At 41.4% G+C, this 21,495-nt stretch overlaps 1 protein-coding gene across 3 annotated transcripts in view; it reads right to left on the bottom strand.

Annotated features, from left to right (window-relative positions):
* PALM2AKAP2 (PALM2 and AKAP2 fusion) overlaps window positions 1-21,495 on the bottom strand; it is a 307,655-nt gene that overhangs the window by 165,993 nt on the left and 120,167 nt on the right. The window contains exons 6-7 of one of the 3 annotated variants that reach the window (XM_045562528.1): window positions 17,926-18,027; window positions 7,152-7,891 (exon numbers count right to left, since the gene is read on the bottom strand). The exons of the other annotated variants lie outside the window; for them this stretch is intronic. Coding sequence (XP_045418484.1) covers window positions 7,152-7,891; window positions 17,926-18,027 — 842 coding nt within the window. Of the gene's footprint in view, window positions 1-7,151; window positions 7,892-17,925; window positions 18,028-21,495 lie in introns of those variants that run through there. 3 annotated transcript variants of the gene reach the window in all.

Below are 21,495 nucleotides of genomic sequence, written 5' to 3' on the forward strand. Positions count from 1 at the left end.
ATTCAGAGTAAGCACAACAGGCTCCCACCCCCCACCCCCACCAACCAATCACAAATGGAAGTATTTACAGAGACATCACTCACCCCAAGTAAGATGCTAAAGCTGAAAATTCCATCAACAACCTACATTCACTGGAAAGCTGCATCAGACACAACATTTTCTGGAACCCCTGTATGATTTTGACTCTCCTAAGTCAGGAGCTTGAGAGGAGGAAAGAAAGTTCCAGAACTCTGCAAAGGATAGAACTCTTCCCACCTGCCAGAATAGGATATCACAGAATTGGAGTTGGAGCTACACACAGAATAGTTTGGATCGGGCATTGCCTGGTGGCCTCTTTGTGTATCAAGACCTGTCATTGTAAAACTAGGTGACTTGCTGTCTCCCTGCCCACCTAACCTCTAGACTGAGAGGTAAGAGACTAGAATAAATGGGTTCTCCCTTAGCACCTTCAGGTGATTGCATAGTTCTTTCATTGTTGGAGTTGTCTCCATGACATCAATGCTCCCAGCTGGGCTGGAGTTGGGCCTGTTGGGGAGATTCTGGTGATGAAGGAATTCAAGTGATTCGCATGGGAACCAGATGAGTGATTGTTCTTGAAATGGAGAGAGTGTTGACGACCTTGCCTTGTTGGAAAAAGGATCTTGGTCTCTTAGGGTAGTAGAAAAAGGCCCCATCCTGGGGAAGGATGCTGCTAGGGAAGAGAGTCTCACATCAGTAGTGAGCAGTCTTGGACACGTGACAACTCTGTCACCCAGACAGAGGAACAGATGTGGGTGAAGATCTTCATGAAAACAAGTGTGATTGGGATGGGACCTCGAGAATTTGGCAGAAAATTGGGGGGCAAAAATTCAAGAACTCTAAAAATTCATTATCTCCTTTATGGATGGATGAAGACAATCCTTTCCTGTCTCTACTTCACTCTGAAAATAGGATGCAGCCCCTATAATAGGTGGAAGGCTAATAATACCTGGGAAGGTTTATATTGTTGGTTTATACATTTATGCATAAACTGTAGGTGGCCAGATGCTTCTGACTCACCATTTCACACATATTCCTCAAATGCACCAGAGTAAGTGGTCCCTTAACCTCAAATGTAGCAATTACTCCTTAAATATGTGAAAGATTTGGACTTTGATATTTGCTGGGCTTGGCTTGCACTTAAAATAGCCATCTCCTTCCAAAAGATCATTATATACTATCAAAGGTGTAGCCTAGAGAGCTATCAAGCCACATATCAGTTTATCTAATGGCAGGGATAGGAAGCTCGATCTTCCAACCTAGGTCTGTTTGGAAACATTGGATTTTATGCAACGGCAGTGCAAGGTCAAATCATAGGCCCTTTGTCCATGCCCCTAAAGCTTGGCCTAGTGCTATAGAACTCACCAGAAAGTTACCTTAATGGAATGAAATGGAGAAATAACTCAGTCAATCAAGGATGTTTTCAAACTCAAGCTCCATGATGCATATAGATTTCATTATAAAAATATTATTCCCTAAAAAAATACATAAATGTAAAATACTCCATTTCTATAGCCACTCCTACTCCCTCCCATATCATGCTACTCATCTGAGACTGCAATGAATAGCCATGTTCCCCAGTCACGGCTCAGTCATACCATTTGGGTACATCTCTCTTGCTTTTTCCAAGCTATGCCAATTGTGCTTAAAAATACGCTCCCAGACCCAGATAGGGGGTCTGCAAGTTCACTTCTCTCATAGTGGGAACGGCTGTGAGGACATGCCACAGGAGGTCATGTGCTCTGTGTGGCTCCCCCAGGAAGGTCAGAGTGTGACTCTGCAGGCTCAGATGGGAAGATAGAAACATGTTCGGTTGATAAAAGGCAGAGGTAAGGCCCAAGCTATGCCCACTGTAGCCCCTCTAAGCCACACCTGCAAGGTTCTGCCTTAAGCCTCCTGTGATGACATTAACAGCTCTGAAGAAGGCTGGGTAGGAGTGGGGAAGAGAATGTTGTGTTAATACAGCTTTGGAATACAACCTGTGATTTTTAAAAGGACAGAAAAGAACATAAACAGCGATGCTAAGGCAAACTGTCAATGGCACATCAGAACTCGTTTTTGTCATTCATTTTGTTAACATCACAAGGCAGATACATTCTGTAAACAGATATACCATACAGTACATTAACCATAGGAAAATAAAAAAGAAAGCCACCCTGTAATTCTTTTCTTTCTGTGTTTCTGTTCTTTCACTCCAGAAGGAGTACCTGAAAGTCTAGGGAGAATTTTATGGTGTGTGAAATATAATTTTCTTTTGACAAAAATGCAGTGACTTGCAAAAAATAGCCCCCAGTGACTACTAAGAGGCAATATGGGAAGAAGAGGAGCATTTACACCTCAACCTGTAGAAACTTAGAAAATAGTCACAAAATACAAAAAGCCATTAATTTCAGGAAACATTTTGTTTTCCTGCTTAGTAAAAGAGAACATTGAAAAATTATTTTTTACAAAAGTTAAGGCTGTCCAGATCTTTGATGCAGAAAGTCTTCAGTCCCCGAAATATCGTATTCTATTTTCACATTGAAAGTAAGTTTTTTTGCGACAGTTCTGACCTTATGTGAGACTGGAGGGGAGAGGGAAGCAGAAGCCTACTTAAGTTATATAAAAATTACATTGGGGGAGCTGGTCTAAGGATCCCAGTGAAATTTCCCTTTGAAACTTTCAGGATGCAATCTTTACTCTATACCTTTCTACATTCAAACAATAAGTTGGGGTTGTATTGAAATGGGTATTTTATTAAGAAGTTTGCTGAGGCTATGAAAATACAGACACATAACTGCATTGTGCTCCTAATAAAAGATTTTTCTTTTTCCCTAGAAAATGCAAGAAGGTTTTTCTGATAAAACCAGAAAAGGGCCTCAGGGAAGGTAAACTGGTCATAGGAGAAATCAAAGATCCCATCTTCCTCATCACTTTGAGTTGTTGTATGATATATACCAGCAACTCTGTGTTGCAACTGCTGAGTTGTACTGTTCAATGAGACAAAGGATACTTTTATGGTTCTATCCTAATCAGTGGAATTTAATATACCTTGATTAAGAAACTGAGGAGCATCCAAAAAATGCCAATTTATGAAGTTTCTGAAGCCTATGTCTTAAATATGCTGAGAAGTTGTGGTTTCAATAACAAAAGTGCATGTTGCAAAAAAAAAAAATACAATGTGAAACTGCTCATTCTAGAGTGGTTTTTGTAGTAACCTAACATTGCAGGAGATGAGACTATTTCTCAAATAAGGAAAGGGCCTATTAAGTGAGTTAAACTCTCCAGTGTGTCTAGTGATGAACAGAGACTACTGAGCTTCTAGATTTTAAGTAAACAAACCAAAAATTTCTCAGTGCATATTCTATGTTCATCTGTGCTTTAAATTGACAGGGTTAATACTTCTTAAAAAGGAAGACCTGGCATGGTAGTTAGAGTTTTGCCTTTATCACCATATTTCCTCTCTCCTCTTTTGCTACCCATGGGTTCATCAGCATTTAGTAAATGGTAATTTTCAAGAGTGTCTTTTAAAATCTGCAGGAAGTGAAGAGTAATAAGCTATTTTCACACTTGGCCTCAACATTTTGCTCCAGAGATGATATTGCATCTCTAGGGAACCATATATATATAATTTCCCCCCTTTTATAAAAACTTGACCCTAACCAAAATAAAATACTCAACTTGCATATGTAGGAAAAAACACATTTATCACCAGGGAGTAAAATGGAATAGGTGGAAATACATGTCTATTAACATTTCAGAAAGAAATCACAAATTAATGGAATTTGAGTTTCCTAAAAGCTTTTTAATAATTTTAAGATTGCGCAGAAGGCTTAAGGAAACCATGTTTTGGGTTTGGCCAGAAGGGAATTCCTTAGTATCTTTTTGTCAATATTAAGTGACATCACTGAACATTGTCAAATCACTTTTTTGAGGGAATTATTTTTTGCCTACACAAGGAAAATAATATAATTATGGGTTAAAGAGGTACAAGGTAAAAAAAAAAATTCCCCTTAATTTGTCTTATTGCACATAAAAAGAAAGAAAAAAAAAAGACTCAAAGATACACAAGTCTTCAAGATTTTTCAGGATATGTAGGGGTTAAACTTTGTCATTTTATCCATTAAAGAATCTTCAACTAAAGGCCATTGAAAATCTATTTATAAACAAATGAAATATCAATCCTTTCCCTTTTTCTCCCCACTCTATTTAAAAGGGAACTGATTATATGACTTTACAGGAAAGCCCAGCTAATCATTAGCTCAAAAAAGATCATGGCTTTGCAGCTTCATTACTGATTCTTTAGTCTGGTTATATAACCAAATACCCTGCATTTTTGAAGGGTGTGATACCATACATAATAAAGTTTTTACAGAGAGATGCGAATAGTGGCAGGAAAGGCAGACTGTTCACAATCACAAGTCTGTTTACATTTTCATCATGAAGGGTAATAACATGCTGCTGTAGGGGGATTACAGGTCTCATCCCATAAAAGCATTAGCTGAGCCTGAATCCCCCATTATGACAGGAAAATGAGGGGACATATGCAAATAGATATGCCATATTCAAATAAGCCTTCATTTACTGTGGCCACAAATAATCTTAATAAAGACAACACATCTTACTTTAAAGACTATTAAATGATATGCTTTAATCATAAAAGTATACGTAGAGAGAATCCTCATTCATATAATCTGCTGATCACTATTCTTTATAATGATAACTGGTGAATGAGCGTGTGGAATATCACTGATCTTTTAGCTCTTATGTGTGGTGTTGTGGGCGGTGCAGATCATTTTCTTCATGAGTAAGTAGTTCACTTATGGAAGGGTAGGTCATTTCAGGGAATTATTCATTGAGGAAGACTGATTCTGTATATCAAACAGCAAGCTCAAGGGTTCTATCTTCTACCATTCCACTGCCTAACCGTGCTTTTAAAAACTCATATTGGCTGGTTAATCGCCAAGTGAGTAAAAAAGATAAGCTATGGCAAACTTTTAGATTGTTTCTTTCCTAAATAAATCATTCAAATAATAGATTGTCCAAAACATTGAAACTATTTTCTCCTTCTATGTAAATAGGTTTATGTGCATGTCATTTTATTTAATGTGTAAATGATGCTTAAACGACCACGTACTGAGGAAAATGGATCTGAAAGTAGTGAGATTTAGAGACATCAAAACCAGGTTTCTGGATAATAGAGCAGCTTTATGCATTTGCAGCTACTCTGGCGAACCTGAGATTTCAAGGTAATTCCATTCAAAACCAAGCCATGGATAGAATCATCTTAAAAAGGAGAACTTAGTTCCTTAATTTTTCCCTTCTTTAACTTTTTTGTTTACATATTGGCAATAAAATGACTCACTTTTTGCTCATTAAAATGTAATTATTTGAGAAAAATTAACTTTTAAAAGTAAAAAGTAGCATTTTCCCCCTTTCCAATTGGAATAAATATAATTTCAAGTCAAGAAATTAAAAAATAATAATAGATTTAGCACTGAGCAAGTTAAATAGGTCAAATTTAATAGGTTCTGTAATAAAACTCTCTCAAGACTATCTTATTATTTTTCTCATCTACTTTTCACAGGAGTTAGACTTGAAGTAGTTATATCATATTATATGCTTTTCGAAAATATAATCTACGGGAACATAGACAATTCTGTGAATGATTTGCAACAATGCTATGAACATTTGGGCAAATAACTTAAAGTTAAGATATCTCTTATTAAAATCAGTTAACATGTTATATCTTTATTTCATCACTATATTATTCTTATTTTACTAGATTGCTTCCCTTTGGTTTTACTATACATGTGGCTGTTTGCTTTGGGGCGGGGGGAGCCAAGAATATATTTCAAGAACTGTTCATTATGGTCTAGATAAAAAATATTCTTTGATGTTCTGGAATCTCCAGAAGTTTAAAAACAATGCTTTGAAAAGCTTACCTATGTGCTACTCAATCAGTATTTGTTAACGTTGAGATGACAGGTCTTTCTTAATCTTTTATAATTTTTTACATTTTAAAGTATTTTTTTTTTTTAAGAGTGGATAAACTTCCATGTTGAAGTTATCTGAAAACATTCTCTTTCTCATGGGGACAGAAAGAAAAGAGTACAGCTGCAAGGCTCTGTAATCAACCGGGCACAAGAGATGAACAGTTAATGCGTTACAGCACCATCTATGATGACGTGGGAGCGTCGTAGCAACCACTGTAGGTCAGAAAAACTGTTTTAGAAATATGGTCACTGCAGAGATACTTCTCAAAATGATCCCCTCATTGAAAACAGATTAACATGATCAGGAAATATCCATGAAAAAAGAAACAATATAAAATTTTACATTTGTTTTTGAAAGAATAGAAACAAGGCTCATGGATTCACCTAAGTTTGAAGATCAATCACTACTGATGCTTAAAACAATGTTTGTTTCATGTCCTTAGAAATTTCAAAATGGTGCTTCTTATATAAAGGGTTCATCAAGCAGGTTATGGAATCAGTCCCTACATTTCAGCTGTGACAAGCTCTGGGTTCTTTCACATCAACTTCATTTCAGTTTTAACAGAAGGAAAGCCATAAATGCACAATACTGTAATCTGGAAGCTTATGTAAGGCAGCAAAAAGCATCACCCTAGATCGGACAGACTAAGTAAGGTCCACTTTTGGCTACGCTAGCAACCGGCTAGAGCCAACAGCATTTTGCCACACAAGATATAAAAACAAAAATCCACCGCAAGGGAGGCAAGTGAGAAATCAGGGACGTCGTGGTGTGCGACTACATTACAGGAACACACTACAAAATGAAACCCCCGGTGCCAATAGGTTCAATTGCAGTCAAGTGAATTAAGGCTACTATATCACTGGCGGATATGAAGAGTCCATTCCAATTGAGCAGTAAGAAATCGATTCACTCTTGAAGACACAAGGAAAGGTTTAGAGGAAAAGCAAGTTCTTGGCAAGAATGAAGCACACACATGCACGTTGTCTCTCAGGTGAGGAAAAGGAAAAAAAAAATGAGATAGATCAAAGCAATCCAACTGCAAGGCAAAGCAGGTGTTTGCTTCCAGTTCACAGTATTGCAGTTAGTGGTACAGTGAGGTCTACGTAAGTGGTGGAGAGTACAGAGGCTGCCCAGGAGAAAAGGGAAGAAAGAAGTGGTCACATGACAACACAGCACTGACAGCGCTTTTTCTTTTGGGTACCTGGGGCTGGCTCTGTGGCCAGGCTCTCTTCCTTCCCTTCTGGGGATGAGGGCTCTGTGGTGTCTGAGATCAGCCTCCCGGACACGAGCTCAGCCGCATTCCCGTCAATAGTGGACACGTCCGTCACTGTCTTCTCCCTCAAGGACTTCTCATCGTCTTCGTCAATGAGGACCAATTCAGCCTTGATGGTTTCATCGTAGCCTAGCACCTTTTTAGTCTCCTCTTCATCCTCGATATTTTGGTAGCCCATAAAAATCATGGTGACCGGCTGGTCCAAGTTCGCCTCTGGCCCTGCAGCGCTGGGGGCTTGGGTCTGCTGCCCTGGGTTCCCAGAAGAACGATCTTTCCTAGACTTGTGTACCATTTCTAACTTGGCTTCCTTGCAGAGCATGTGTTCCTTGGGATGACTGAAGCTCCCATCTGCAATCACAGTCCTTTCTGACACGTGCCCTCCTCCTAAACATGATTGTCCAGCCTTCTGAATAAGCTCTTCTACATCCTTCGCGCTTAATTTGTGCACTCCGTTTTCTACTATGGTGCCTCCCGAGTGCACCTCATACACTACTTTGGTACCATCATCATAGACTTTGACTCCTTTCTGATGGACCCCCTCTGGGCCAATGGTAGATGTAGAGAGAATCTTGGTCTCTCCTGTTTGTTTGTCTGTCTCCACATTAATTTCCATGGCGTACACAGCTTGAATGAAAACAAGAGAAAGGAAGTGCATGTTACAACAAAAAAAGCCAGTGAATGGTTAATTGCCAAACAGACAAAAAAAAGGTTTTGTGCCCTTTCTATTCTAACCGCCAAGCATCTTGAGTGTTAGAGTGAGGTGCACACTGTGAACAGAGGTGGTTACATCTGTATTTTAATACAACAGCCTAATGCACTGGCGAGACAGATGCACAGAGTTACTATATCTCAATGGCACTCACACTTTTAAGGAAGATCTGCTAAAATAAGGCCACAAGAGACTTTAGATCTTGGTGTAAAGAATTTCAGGAAGGCTGGCAACATGCAAATTTACCTTGATTGACGGTTTCCTAGGCTAAGAGACGATTTTGAAGCTCTTGATTAAAACGTGTCCCAATTCAAAAATCTTACATTTTTTAAAACTCTGTCATCAAGAGTCCTGTTTTTTCTACATTTCCTTTTACTGTTAATGGAGAATATGCAAAGGTTTTTCACAGGTGGGACATGGCTATCTTCCATTGTATTATAAAATGGGATATTTGCAAAAGTTGAAAAGGTGTGAGATCATTTCTATCATGTGCTCTGTGAGTACTTCAGTCACTGAACTAGGTTTCTAAAACAAGAACTAGGAAAAGAACAACACAGAAGTAGCATCATCCTAGGACAATAGGATTTGAGGACAGTGATCACAGAAGGCCTCTTTCTTCTTCCATGCACAGTGCGCCACATCCTTGTCATTCTGCCCCATCATAGCTTTCCCATCTGTCATCTTCTTTCAGTTCCACTGCCACTACTCAATGTGAGACACTCATCTCCTCTTCCCTAGATTGCTGGAAGAGCTTCCTACCTGGTCTTCCTGCCCCAGTCCTATCCCTTCCAATTCATTCCAAATCCTGCTGCCAGTCTGGTGTTCCTCAGGACCAGCTCTTTCCTGGCCTACGGACTCTTGTGACATTTCATGCTTTCAAGTCTGTCACCTCGCAGGCTCCTGTGAAGCACACATTCTGGATGGGACGTGTGGCTCTGTGGGCACCAGGCCCACAGAGCTGATGGGCTCCACATCCACCTGGATGATCCACAAACCCATCGAACTCAGCACCCTCCAAATGGACTTCATCCTCTCTCAAAACTCTTCCACAGTCTTGGTGTTGAATAACACCAGTACCACTACCTAGCCTCTCAAGCCAAAAGCCTCAGTATCACACCTGATTGGTCCTTTTCTTCCTAATTTCTCACAGCCAGACCATCACTGAGAGTAACTAATTCTACTTCAGATATGTCCCACCCATCTCCTCATCATCGTCTCTGTCCCCATGGCCTAACGCAGGCCACCTTCCACTTTCTGCACAATAGCCTTGCTTCCAAGTTCACCTGACACTTCTTTCTCCTCACTCTAATCCAGAGGACTGCACATGGATGCCTGTTTCTGTATGGCCAGAGGAGCTAATAACGGTTTTGAGAAAAAACAAAGAATATGCAATAGAGACCATATATGGTCCACAAAATCCAAAATATTTACAACCTGGCCATTTCTAGGAAATTTGCCGACCCCTGCCACCCTGTGCTCCATCCTGCCCAAAGAGTTACCTTATTCATAAACCCTTTGTTGGTTCTTTGCATCTATAACTTCCTAATAGTTCCTAACATGTAGTTCCCTTCAGCACCTGTCTACAATCTTCCTTTCTAGCTTTGACTCATGGCCCCTCTTATTCTCCATGCGCTGTGGTCATGAAAAAACTTCTCACTGTTCCCAGGACACTCAACTTCCTCTCATAACTGCTGTCCTTCTGCCTAGATGCCCTTCATCCTTTCTCCACTGGCAGACTCCTAGAGCCCTGGCCCACATGTCTGTGTAGCATTGCCTTGGGTCCCTAACTCTTCCTGAATAAATACAAGCCCCCTAACCTGTGTTAAGATGACCCAAACTACCTTTTCAACCATGTGTTCTCTTGCTACTTTTCCCTTTAGCACAACCAAGTATAACACTCTCCCAGACCTAAATATTTCCTACTTTTGTTAAGATTCCATTTTCCTGAAATGTCCTTCTTTTGAGTTTCTAAACATCCAAATATGACTCATTCATCAATGCCAAGGCCAGGGGCCCCTTTGTCCATAAGCTTTCTCTGATCCTCCCACCTCTAAGTCATCCCTCTCTTCTTCAGATCCTCTGGACACTGTGCTAAACTTCTCTGAAGACACTTTACAATTTCTACTCGGTACTATAATTATTTGTGGGAATGTTTTATCAGCTTCATAGATTTTTAGGCTCCTTGAGGGTTAGTTTCTTGGCCAGCATCTATCTATGACTCCCCCTCCCTGCCAGCACCTATCTTAGGGCCATTTGCATAGTAGGTACCTGATGTAAATATCTGTGAAACAAATGCTAATAATGAAAAGTCTGATTTGGTTGTCTTAATCTAGTCACAAATAATTTGTATAATACGACACCAATGAAAAAGTACATATTGTAATGAACGTTTGAACTGGTTTGAATAAACAGTAATGATATTGTTCCATCTGTTTGTGTAATAAAATACAATCTTTTCATGGTTAACACTCAACTAAAAGGACTATGAAGCAAAATCCAATGTTTGATTTTCGTCATATACATTTGGAAAGTGTCACTTGTTCAGCATAAAGATCTTGAGTTTCCTCAAATGAGACAATGGGAGGCCAACCAATACTTGTCATAGAGGTACATGGGCTCACACACAATGACTTTGATAGCAAATGAAATATTTATCTCAGTTATTTCCTGATTTCCCACAAAATGTGCCATCAGAAAAACAGAATAGGCATTTAAAGTTTTAAGAAGAATAGGCATGTATTCCAAAAGACTGTTCTTAAAATATTACACTTATATTAAAAAGCACAGTTTGGGTTAAAATGCTATATCCTATTACTACTAACACATTCATGGGACATAGTTATAACTAAGGAAAGTAATAATTATTATCAGTTTATAGGTACAATATCTAATTATCCTCCAAAGATCCAGTAATATGTGAACAAAATGACACATTGACCTGCAATTAATATAGAGTAGAAAACAAAATGTTTCTATTTTTATATCCATATGTGGTAAGATACAAATTATTAACATGGGAATGTTTAGAGACGTCTATCTCCCTCTTCCCACCAATGAGAATGCCATCACTGTTGGTCCAGTTTTCCCTTCTCCACCATCCTAACCCCTGCCTCATTTTGTCTTTGCCTGTTCCTAGAACCAAGACTGGACAGAAAGGAGGGATGATGATAAGTTCTTTGCTAGAAAGGTTAAGTAGATCCCCACAATAAATAAATGAGAAAGAAGGAGTTTAGTGGGAGAGAAAGTAAAAACTGTGAGATATGGTAAACGATACTTTGGAGAGGGTAATATGTGGATGAAAGAAAAAGGAAAATGAGAAGCACTGCTTGCTGAGTGGAGATATCATTTAGGTCCCTTTTAATATCCTTCAGGAGAAATAGGTAACGAATAGGATATCTTTTTAACAGTGTTTGGCCTGTGATTTTAAGCTGTATTTCTTTAAACGTGACATGGCTATGTGACTGAACCACATGGGACATGGTTTCATTAGGGTCACATATTTATGTTTACATTTACATGTTATACATTATTCTTTCAATATTTCTAGAATATGAGCATAGAACATTTTAAGCATTTTTAATACACGTTTATAATGAAATAAACTTAGATTATGTTATGCCATAAAATGTGACATTCATATAGGTTTTCTTTTTCCCAGATAAAACATAAGGCTTCAAAGGAACCATAAATTTCTAGCAGGTTCCTTAAGGGTGTGATCCCACATTCCTTTCCGCATCCACTCTCTTCTCTAGTAAGGGTCACATAGGTGTACACTGTGAGAAGCTCTGGTTTAACCCAAAGACAATATTTAGCCTTCACTGATACACATATGAGAATGTTATTTAGGCACTCAGAAAACCACACAGGAGGTTTACCTTCACATGTTCTTTACGAGTAACTTACAAGAACTATTTTGCTTCGTTTCTCAACCAATAATCTTCCAAACTGTGAACTAGGGTGGATACGAACCAGCAGAGAATTAAGACTTACATTTTAAATTCAACATTTTGTTTTTGATGCACACCATTGTATCTCCTCTGCTTTCGCCTGTTTCCTAGCAGTTTACAGCAAGGCCTCTCACTCCTATCATCCCTTCATCTCTAACCACAAACACGACTCTCTAACTCGCCTTGTCTTCCCTCAAGCTTCCCATGTCAGAGGTTCACTGCCACCTGTGCAGTGATGAGGTCAGGAGGGCTTGGTGCCTCTGTTCACCTTATGAAAAAAAAATAATGGGCAGGAAGTGCTGTTGAGGGGAGGGGGCTTTCTGGGGAGCCCCTGAAAGAGATCTTGAAAGAGCCCTGTGGACATAAAGGGCAGTATTTGAAGAAAACCTCTCTGAAGGACCCAGGGAAGGAGGACAGAGATAGACAGTTCAGTGGAAGTGTCACTGACAGGCTAGCTGACATCTGGAAGCAGGTTTCTGTTAAATTACGTATTTAATTATTGATTTCCAAACATTCTATACTGATGGCAATAATATTTGATTATATAAAGCATTTTTCCTGTTCCTGAATAATATGTGCATCTTATTAATAAGGAACCGACATGGCTGGTTTCTTCAAAGGGATACGAATGAATGACTGCTTAGATGCTGGGATTTGGGGCATCTGTGTCTAGTTTCCTTGGTTCTTCCTCCCAACCTTGACTTCCACAGTTCTTTCATCAGTAGGAAAACCCCTTGACGGAGTAGAGACACTTTGGTGGGGGTTGACATTTCCCATCTCTAGGTTCTGATGACACCCAAGTGTGGAGCGGAGTGTGAGGCGTCTGGGCAAGATGCCTACTTAAAACCCAAGGCGAGGGGGTCAGGGAGAGAAGCTCCCATGGCTCGCGGCTCTGCAGGGCCCAAGGAGATTAGTCTGAGGAGCAGAGAAGGCTTGGTTCCAGTTTCAACTCATTCCCCTGGCTCTATACACTGTCTTGCTGCCTGCTGCCTTCACCTTTGGCAGAGAGAAAGCAACTGTAAGGGCTGTCAGGAGCCTAGAGGAGAGGGAACACAAGCATCTGATACAAGTAAGGGGGCAGGCAGTTGACACGATTCCATTTGAGAATCAGTCCAAGAACCTGCAAAACAAGACTGCATCCTGGGAGGATGGAAAGTTCAATAATTGCTAAATCCCATGACTCAGGCTTCTCCCAGCTCATTTTCTTGGGCTCACTGTGATCACCGGGGGAAGGACAAGGCTGAGGGGCCACATGTCAAGTGTAAGAACCGCACACCCACCTGTCACAAGTCGGTAAGATGGGAGGTATCAGGGGAGGGAGAAAGACAGAGGATCTGAATGCCTGTCCAGATCACACCCCATCTTTGGGCCTCACTTTTGTCATCTGTACAACAAAAGGTATCTGGCTTCGGCGTTTTCTGGTGCCGTGAATGGCCTGTGTGGTTCCCGAGTCACTGATGTGTGAAATACAATAGGAGGGCAGTGGCCAGTCAGATCATGACAGTCACCCATTGGGAGGAAGTTCAGCTAGGGTCATTCCAGCATAATGAACATCCAGTGGCTGGCATTGCACCTGGCACATGCTAGCACATGCTTGACTTACTGAATGAATAGACATATGTGCAGTCTTGTCCCGTCAAGTAAATTATTATGTATATACCTTCTCTTGAGGTTGAAAATGTAAAATTGACTATTGTGATGTCAACAACAATAAAAATGAGGGAATTAATTCAGAGTTGATTCTCCCTCTCATTCTAGAATGAGATTGCTCTCTAACTTCAAAAATACAGTTAAACAGAACAAATTCTAGTGTTCAACAGCACAACATGGTGACTATAGTTAATAATAATTCATTATATATTTCAAAATAGCTAGAAGATTTGGAATGTTCCCAACATAAAGAAATGGTAAATGTTTAAAATAATGGATGTCCCGATTACCCTGTTTTGATCATTACACATTGTATTCATGTATCAAAATATCACATGTACTCCATAAATATGGACAATTATGTATCAATAAAAATTATTTTTAAAAAAACTCCAAAAACAGTGATCAAAAATTTCTTTACCCAAGACACCTCAGTATTAATAAAAATAAGTCAGCAAGGTGTGCTATTGATGGATAACAAAGGGCAAATCCTATTTCTCATATCTGATCTTGCTCCTATCTTTTTGGTCAAGAAAACTAGTTTTCAGTCTGAAAAGTGCCAGAAAGAATATTACTGAGAGGACAGTGAAGCCCAGATGAGCAGAGAAGATTGGGAAATGGTGAAGCACCCAGGGAAATAAATGCTCTCAGTGCTTTGGGCCCAGGGTCCCAGTTCCCTTATTATTGAATTTGTCTCAAGAATGTCGTACACCAAAAAAAGCTGCTGGAGGTCGACACTTGAAGTTCTGATTTTCAAAAACGAGAAGAAGGGGATTCTAAACTACATAGAAGGAGGTGGGCATCACGGCTAGCTAAATTCTAAGGTTAATTTTCAAAGAGCAGAGACCACCAAGAGCCAGCCTGGGCTTTCAGGCAGAAACTAGATAGATTAGTCTCATTTTCCTTTTCATTTAAGGTCTCTAGAAAGATTAGGCAAACTGCGTTTCAAAGGATCCAGTGTATCTGGATTGTCACAAAGTCCCTTGTACTCCTATGGACAAGACAGAAACATGTGCCTTCGTGTTAGGACAATTGCTAGAACTTGTTGGTGGCTGAATGCTCATGCCCCTTAGCTGCCGATTTAGGGTTACCAGGGGCGGAGAGTCCCTAATGGTGTGCCACAGGCCTCTGACTTCGGTTCCAATGGGCAACATTTTTATTAGTGAAATGAGGAAAAATAATGCAAGACTGCTTTTCAGATTTGAGGTGGCACTGACCTAAGAGGAAAAGTGAGGCTATGAAGTACCACAGTCAGGAGCTATAAAGACCCCAACAATAGAAAAGAGGATTTTCTACTTTCAAAACTGTTAAACCCTGGATTCAGATGAACTCTGACGCAGAAGTGTGATATGTAAACACAAGGACAGAAGAGCTGCTGGGTCCGACATGGGAGGGAGTACCAGAGCCCTGATGGTCAAGTCCCATGCCATCATCTGCCTCCCACCTTCCTGCCGTGGTGAAACCCCCAACATTCGTGAGAAATCTAACAGGAAGATATTTCATAGTCATATCAAAACACAAAGAGCAGGAAGGGCAGAGCTCATTCTTATTTTTGTCTCTTGAGATTAAGAAATAAAAGAATTGTTCAGTTTCTTCTCTGTGTGAGCAGGTGACGCAGTTAAGTGTACAATTAGGAGGGGACAGACTGCACATTTCAACTGGAAGGACTCTGAAATGATGACTCTACTGGAGAAAGGGAATGAGGCCAGGCAGTGGCACATGTGAAATGACTTTGAGGCTTTACTTTAGCAGCTGAAAGGCCACGATGCCCATGAAGCCAGCCACATGATCTGTGGTGTCATTTTGGGGGTGAACAGCCTACCCCAGAGTGCACAGGGCAGCTCTGAGCACTTCATTTCAAGAAGACTAGAGACAAAGTGAGGAGTATTCAGAGGGGAGGGACAGGAATGTCAGAGGGTGTCTCCAAAGCATCTCATCCTCTCAGGATCAGCAGAAGAGACCAGGGCTGGGGGCATAAAGAGGATTCAGAGTGAGGATCTGGGAACGTCGGGAAATGAGTCATTTTCTAACGAAGGCAAATCAAAACTTAGATTTGTCCCGAGTAGCTCCAGGGGGCAGGATAAGGACCAACAGGTGGAAGATGAAGGCAAACAAACAAGAGCTCCATCAGAGGAAGAATTTACCAATAGTCAGAACCATCTAGAGACAGAGTGGGCTGTCTGGAGGGAGATTAAGCTCTGATCACGCTGGTGTGTGACCATGATTTGAGGACCTCTTCGCAGGGCTGCTGTGGCAGAAAGTCAACGTTTGGATGAGGGATTGGAATAGATGCCCCCTAACTCTGAAAAGCAATGATTCTAATTAAATTTCTATTTATACAGAGTCCTAAACCTCCCAAATTAAAAAAAAAATCCAGAATATTTATCATAATACTCAATAATCACAGGTGACATTTGTAAAAATGGCCCTGAGGTTATGCAAATTTCCAAAAAGACATTCCAAAGCAAGATAAATTGTATCTAGGAGAATTCTAGTGACAAGTGCCATTGGTTGGTACATTACACATGCTCTGTGTAGTCACTGTTAACAATAATTGATAACGAATCTGAACATCCCATTCCAAAAACAACCTGGACAAAGGATTCCTTCCTTTGTCCTTCCACAACTTTGCTTATATGTAGTCCCATAGTAATGGCATTTATGCAAATTAGTTCTTAACTAATAAACAGAAGTACATGTAAACCTACTTTGAATAATCTCTTGATCCCATTATACTTAAAATGCATTTGCTCTTTGGATCATTATGTTTTTGCAGGATCTTCAAATGTGAAGGACGCTAGGTTGTAGTAGTATGTGCATTCCTACTTACACAGCTTTATAGTCACATTAATATATTACTCTTGAAATTCACACTCTTTGACTACCATGCTGCTCAACTTCTTTTTCTATTCCTTAAAATCAGTGCTCATACACTGCCCCTACCCTCTCCACGAGCTGATCCATTCACTGGGTCATATTCCATGTCCTCGTAGGTGCAGGAACTTGTGGAGGAGAGCTGCCTGCCCACAACTACCAGGAGCCATCAACACCCAAGTCTCTGATAACAAGCAGGAGGGTATGTGACTTTTAAAAACTCGTTACCCAAGTTGATCTCAGAAGTGTACCTCGGAGTATTTGAAAGAGTCCAAAGCTTAGGTGACACCAGTGATTCTTTTGAAGCACAACTACAGGTTGCAGGTTCCAGTTTATCCACCCTGTCACTGTCCAGGAGTATGTAGGACTGGCCTGGGTCTGACCAGACATCACCTATGGTCCCGTCCAGCCCTAGAACTCTGTGAGTCTGTACATAAAAGTAACATGCTAAGATATTTTCAGAGATGGTCGGTAGTATATAAACTAGCCAGTGGACATTACAACTATGTCAATACTTACTTGCCTTTTTATTTTACTTTTACATTAAAATAAGGAGGGATTATTTGCTTCATAAAATATTCAGGTTGGCCTATATAAAATATTTTCTCTGGCTTAAACATTCATGATTGTTTTATTTTATAAAATGTGTCATCATGTGATTTATTTGAAACATAAACTTACCTAAAATATGTAAAGCAAACTCTGATGCCCATATTTGAATTTACCTGCATGGTCACTACCTTGCACTACCACTACATTTACGTAGAGGAAAAGGGTTGGTGCAGAGATTCATTGTTCATATCCTTCTGATTTCTGAGGCACATCTACATTAAGCAGACCAAGCATGGCTCTCTATATACTCCACACTCTGAAATGTATTATTTTATAAAATCCCCACTTGTAAGAAACATTAGCAAGAAACATATGTTCTTTAAATTGCTACTTTTTCCTCCAAATACACCAAAGTAACTAAGAAATAACTCTAGAAATGAGAAGACTTGGGAATATATATTTATAATATAGAAACAGCTCAAATCCCAAAGGCTTCTGGAAACATACTCATATGTTTTAAAAATACTTCCCACCCAGCTTCCATCATGGCTTTTTTGATTTGTGTAACTCAAATGAGGAGAATAAATCAATGAGGAAAATAAAAATCCCTGGAGGTAGAACATACATTAACTTTGAGAATAAAGGCAGATATAAAGTCCACGAATGCAAAAGAAAGACTCCCTCAAAGTTGAAGGTGAAATGTCCTATGATTTCCTCAAAACTCCCTCCCATTGGATCCTCAATTACCCACCAGGGGCCAGAGCCTGCCTCGCGTGGCCACTGTCAAGGTTGCGTCTGAGGCTGGGCTAAAGGAGAGGTCCTCTCTGTGAGGACAGCAGGCCACTCATCTCTTTAACAAAGCTCAGAGAAATGCCAGCCCCTTGGACAGTCCTGGTGTCAACACCAAAGAGCTCCCCAGGACTTACCAGCCTCTCTGCTGGTCCCGTCCTGCCCAGATGGTGGTTCTGCTGTTGGTGAACAGAGGATTGGCAGGTTGGGTAGCTGGGAGGAAATGTAATTTACTGCATCTGGTAGCAAAGAACAGGGAATACAATTAGGCACAGTGTTGGGAGGCCCAATGGGTTGACTGCCGAGACAGCAGCTTGTCTGTCCTACATAATGGACCGCTGAGGCGGCCACTGAACAGGAGGATCAGAGTGAACAAAGACAAGCATTTGCCCGGTGACTGGTATTCAGTAGAGTAGCTGAGGTAGGAGGGATCCCAGCCAGAGAGCTCAAGCCCCAGAACTGCTCTGTGTATTAGAAAGTCATCGGAAAGCTCTAGATTCTAGGAGGACAATGAGTCCTGGCTGGGGGTAGGTGAGGGGAAGAATCAGACATGGGCCCCGTGAGAGCCATTATCAACTTGGTGGGACTGACTAAATACGGGATGTCAAACTAGAAACGTGCATTTAATAGTCCTGAAAAATAGATTCATTCCCTGAATTGGAAATAGAGCTTTAGGTGCCCGATCCATAGGAGGTTCATTCCCTGAACTGGAAATGTAACTTTATGTGCCTGGTTCATTCAGCCGATCATTTTTACGTGCATTAAATCAAATAAACAAGTAACTCTAGAATTTATCCCATGGTTTCACAACTTCAGGCTGGTATTTCAGGCTGAGATTCCAAATGACAACACCCAGGGAACTTGCCATTAGCTCAGCTGCAGGACATGCAAAAGAGGGAGACCATCCAGTCTGCTTGACAAGCCTACTTAGGGAGGTGACACCTTGAGGGCGTGAGCATTAGCAGACATGCCAAGGTATCAGAGGTGAGGAGAAAACCACTGGGGTGAAGCAAGAAGAATCTGGGTATCCCCCAGAGAGAAGTGGGAAAGTGAAAGCAGGAAGATTCTAGAAAGCTGGGCTCCACGGGATATGATTCCTTCCACGTGTCATGACCATGTCACAGAATCCCAGAATGTCCATCACTCATGATTGATTACATCTAACTGCTCGCTTGGGTACACCTCCACTGAATATTCTACCATCACCCCAAACTCAACAAGTCTAAGATGGACCTTGCTCACTCGCCGATTCCTCTGTACTCTGTCTGGCCTCATTGGCACCAAAATTCACCTCAGATCCTCGGCGGTGCCATCAACTCCTCCCCATGCTGGTATCTGATCAGTCCCAGAGCCTCTGCCTGCTCCAACATTTCTTATACCCGTCTTCTCCTCTGTATCCCCATCGGCACTGCCTCAGTTCTGGCAGGCTTCTTTTTCATTTCTTGCTGGGGAGGACTGTGAACAGATGCTGGACTAGGATTAGTTCAACTCTACACCAGCTAGACCCTCTGCTGACTCATATGTGAGTCGGAACAATCCAGCATGTATTGATATCAGACCATTATGTTCTTAGGGCAAAGGTGGAGTTTCTCTAAGAGAATGGATTTTTCCATATCAACCACCTGGGGAGAAGGAACAGGAAATGAGAATTAAGGCAGGCAAGCCTTAGGCTGGAGTGAGGCTACGGCAGTATCAGAGTAAACAAAGTTGCTTTCTCGCTGTGGGGCCTCACATGTGCTGAAGCTTGGATCCTGGGGAGGGCAGAGGTGAAGACCCTCTCACCACGAGGAAGGAAGTTGAGCCTTTGAGATGATAGTGGGCTGGGAGAACGGCCGTGAAGCAGCCTGCAGGGACCCCCAACCCCAGAGATAGGTCTGGATTTGAGCCAGTGGCTCTGAGTATAGCTACATTTCTGAAGCTGTACATTATTCTCTACGTTGAACTGTGCTTCCATTATTCCTGAACTTAGGTCACAGATTTTTCTCCACTTCCGCTGTGGGGAGTTGTGTCTGTTCCCAAAACCAGCACCAGGCAGGGCCAGAAAGAGCAGCAGCTGGAGGTCAACTGGTCCTGAGGGGGTATGGGCAGATTGGTGACAGTGGCCCATGGGATGAATGAAGCAGCAATCTGCGACTAGAGGGACAGTTTGGGAGAGAAGACCAGAGTAGATTTGCAGAATGTCTGAGTTTCACTGAAGACTTCCAGAAATGTGTAAAATAGGATCTCAGTAAATCTGACTTTCTGCATTCAAAACAAGATGGAGGCTCAACCCATTAAGACCAAGTAAGATCTTACGGACTGGTCACATGTGCATCCAGTAAATTTTATGTGATATGTAGAGTTTCTAGGGCATCTTTGCATACTGAAAGTTTTAGCAGTAGAAACAAAAGCCACTCACAGACAGGGGATTGTGCATCTGAAAGAGCATCTAATTCCTAGGGCTTATGTCTCAGCCTCCTCCAGGAGACAACTTCCTGCCAGGTGGGAGTGGGTGACGGCGTTACCTTAGCCTAGTGTTTACTGGCTACAAGCTTGAAGACTGCAGCTCTTGGAGGGCTGGGGCTAGATGGCTTCTGTTAAGGGATAAGGGAAATGGAGGATGGACACGAGGAGGAGAAGAGCCCCCTCAATATATCACTAAGTCCTGAACCCTACGGTCAGGCAGCCAGGAAGTGCCTGATAGACCAGCACAGAGGTAATAAGCAGGGCCCCCAAACCTTCAATGGGAAACATTTCTTCAGATGGCCTCAATCAGTAAACTGCCCTCCTCCTGCCAAAGTCAGAGTGGTCTACCTCTATCTCCCCACTGCCAGAGAAGGTCAGAGCGGTCACTTACCGCACAATAGAAATTGAAGATGAGTGCTGCTGCACACCTCCAGTGCTGCTGAAATATTAATATTCACAGAAGCTATGAAGAACATAAGTGGCTAAAGCCAGAGAAACAAAATTGATTAAAACTCGCCTTAAAACGTGACTTCTAGGTAACTGAAGATTGAGATATCCCAACAATTGGCAAGAAAGTTTTGATGTGGGAAAAGCTCTAGGCCAGCACAGGCTGGTACGGGATGCAGCCCAAGAAGATCAGTGCCGTACAGCAAGGACTGGGACAGGCCTAGGACAGTTTCCTTTGTCTGTTCTGGCCAAGGGTTTCCCACCAGCTTCCTCCACAGTGGGTGAAGAACACAGTTAGCACTAGACACCTGCTGTATGCAATGTATAGTTGCACGTGACACTGTGCCTAGCTAAGACAGTAGAAACAACCCACCTAGTTGATGAGGGTCCTGTTCTAGAACAACAGTGTGTGTTGGTGGAAGAGGAGAGAGGGGTATTGGAATGAATATGGCCAGGAGATTCTATTCAAGATCAGAACAAATTGCTCTTGACTGTCCAGGCTACCATGTAATCAAAAGCCACTGGTGACCCAGCAGTACAGTACAGTACCTCTGTGTCCTCTGACATACACAGAGGGACATGCACACGGTGCCTGAAATGGGGACACACACACACACACACACACACACACACACACACACACATATATACACCTCAGCAGGTATCTCTTGGTACCTCATAAATTGGGGGTGCTTTTGCTGATAATCTGCAATGTCTATGGTTGCATAATCCTAATTGGACCCAGATTCTGTAATCAGCCTATCTCAGAAAAATTGAGTGTGTTTCTTAAGACATCATTGTTCTGGAATAATATT

The sequence above is a fragment of the Lemur catta genome, chromosome 10, assembly GCF_020740605.2.
Source record: "Lemur catta isolate mLemCat1 chromosome 10, mLemCat1.pri, whole genome shotgun sequence".
Classification (NCBI taxonomy): Eukaryota; Metazoa; Chordata; class Mammalia; order Primates; family Lemuridae; genus Lemur; species Lemur catta.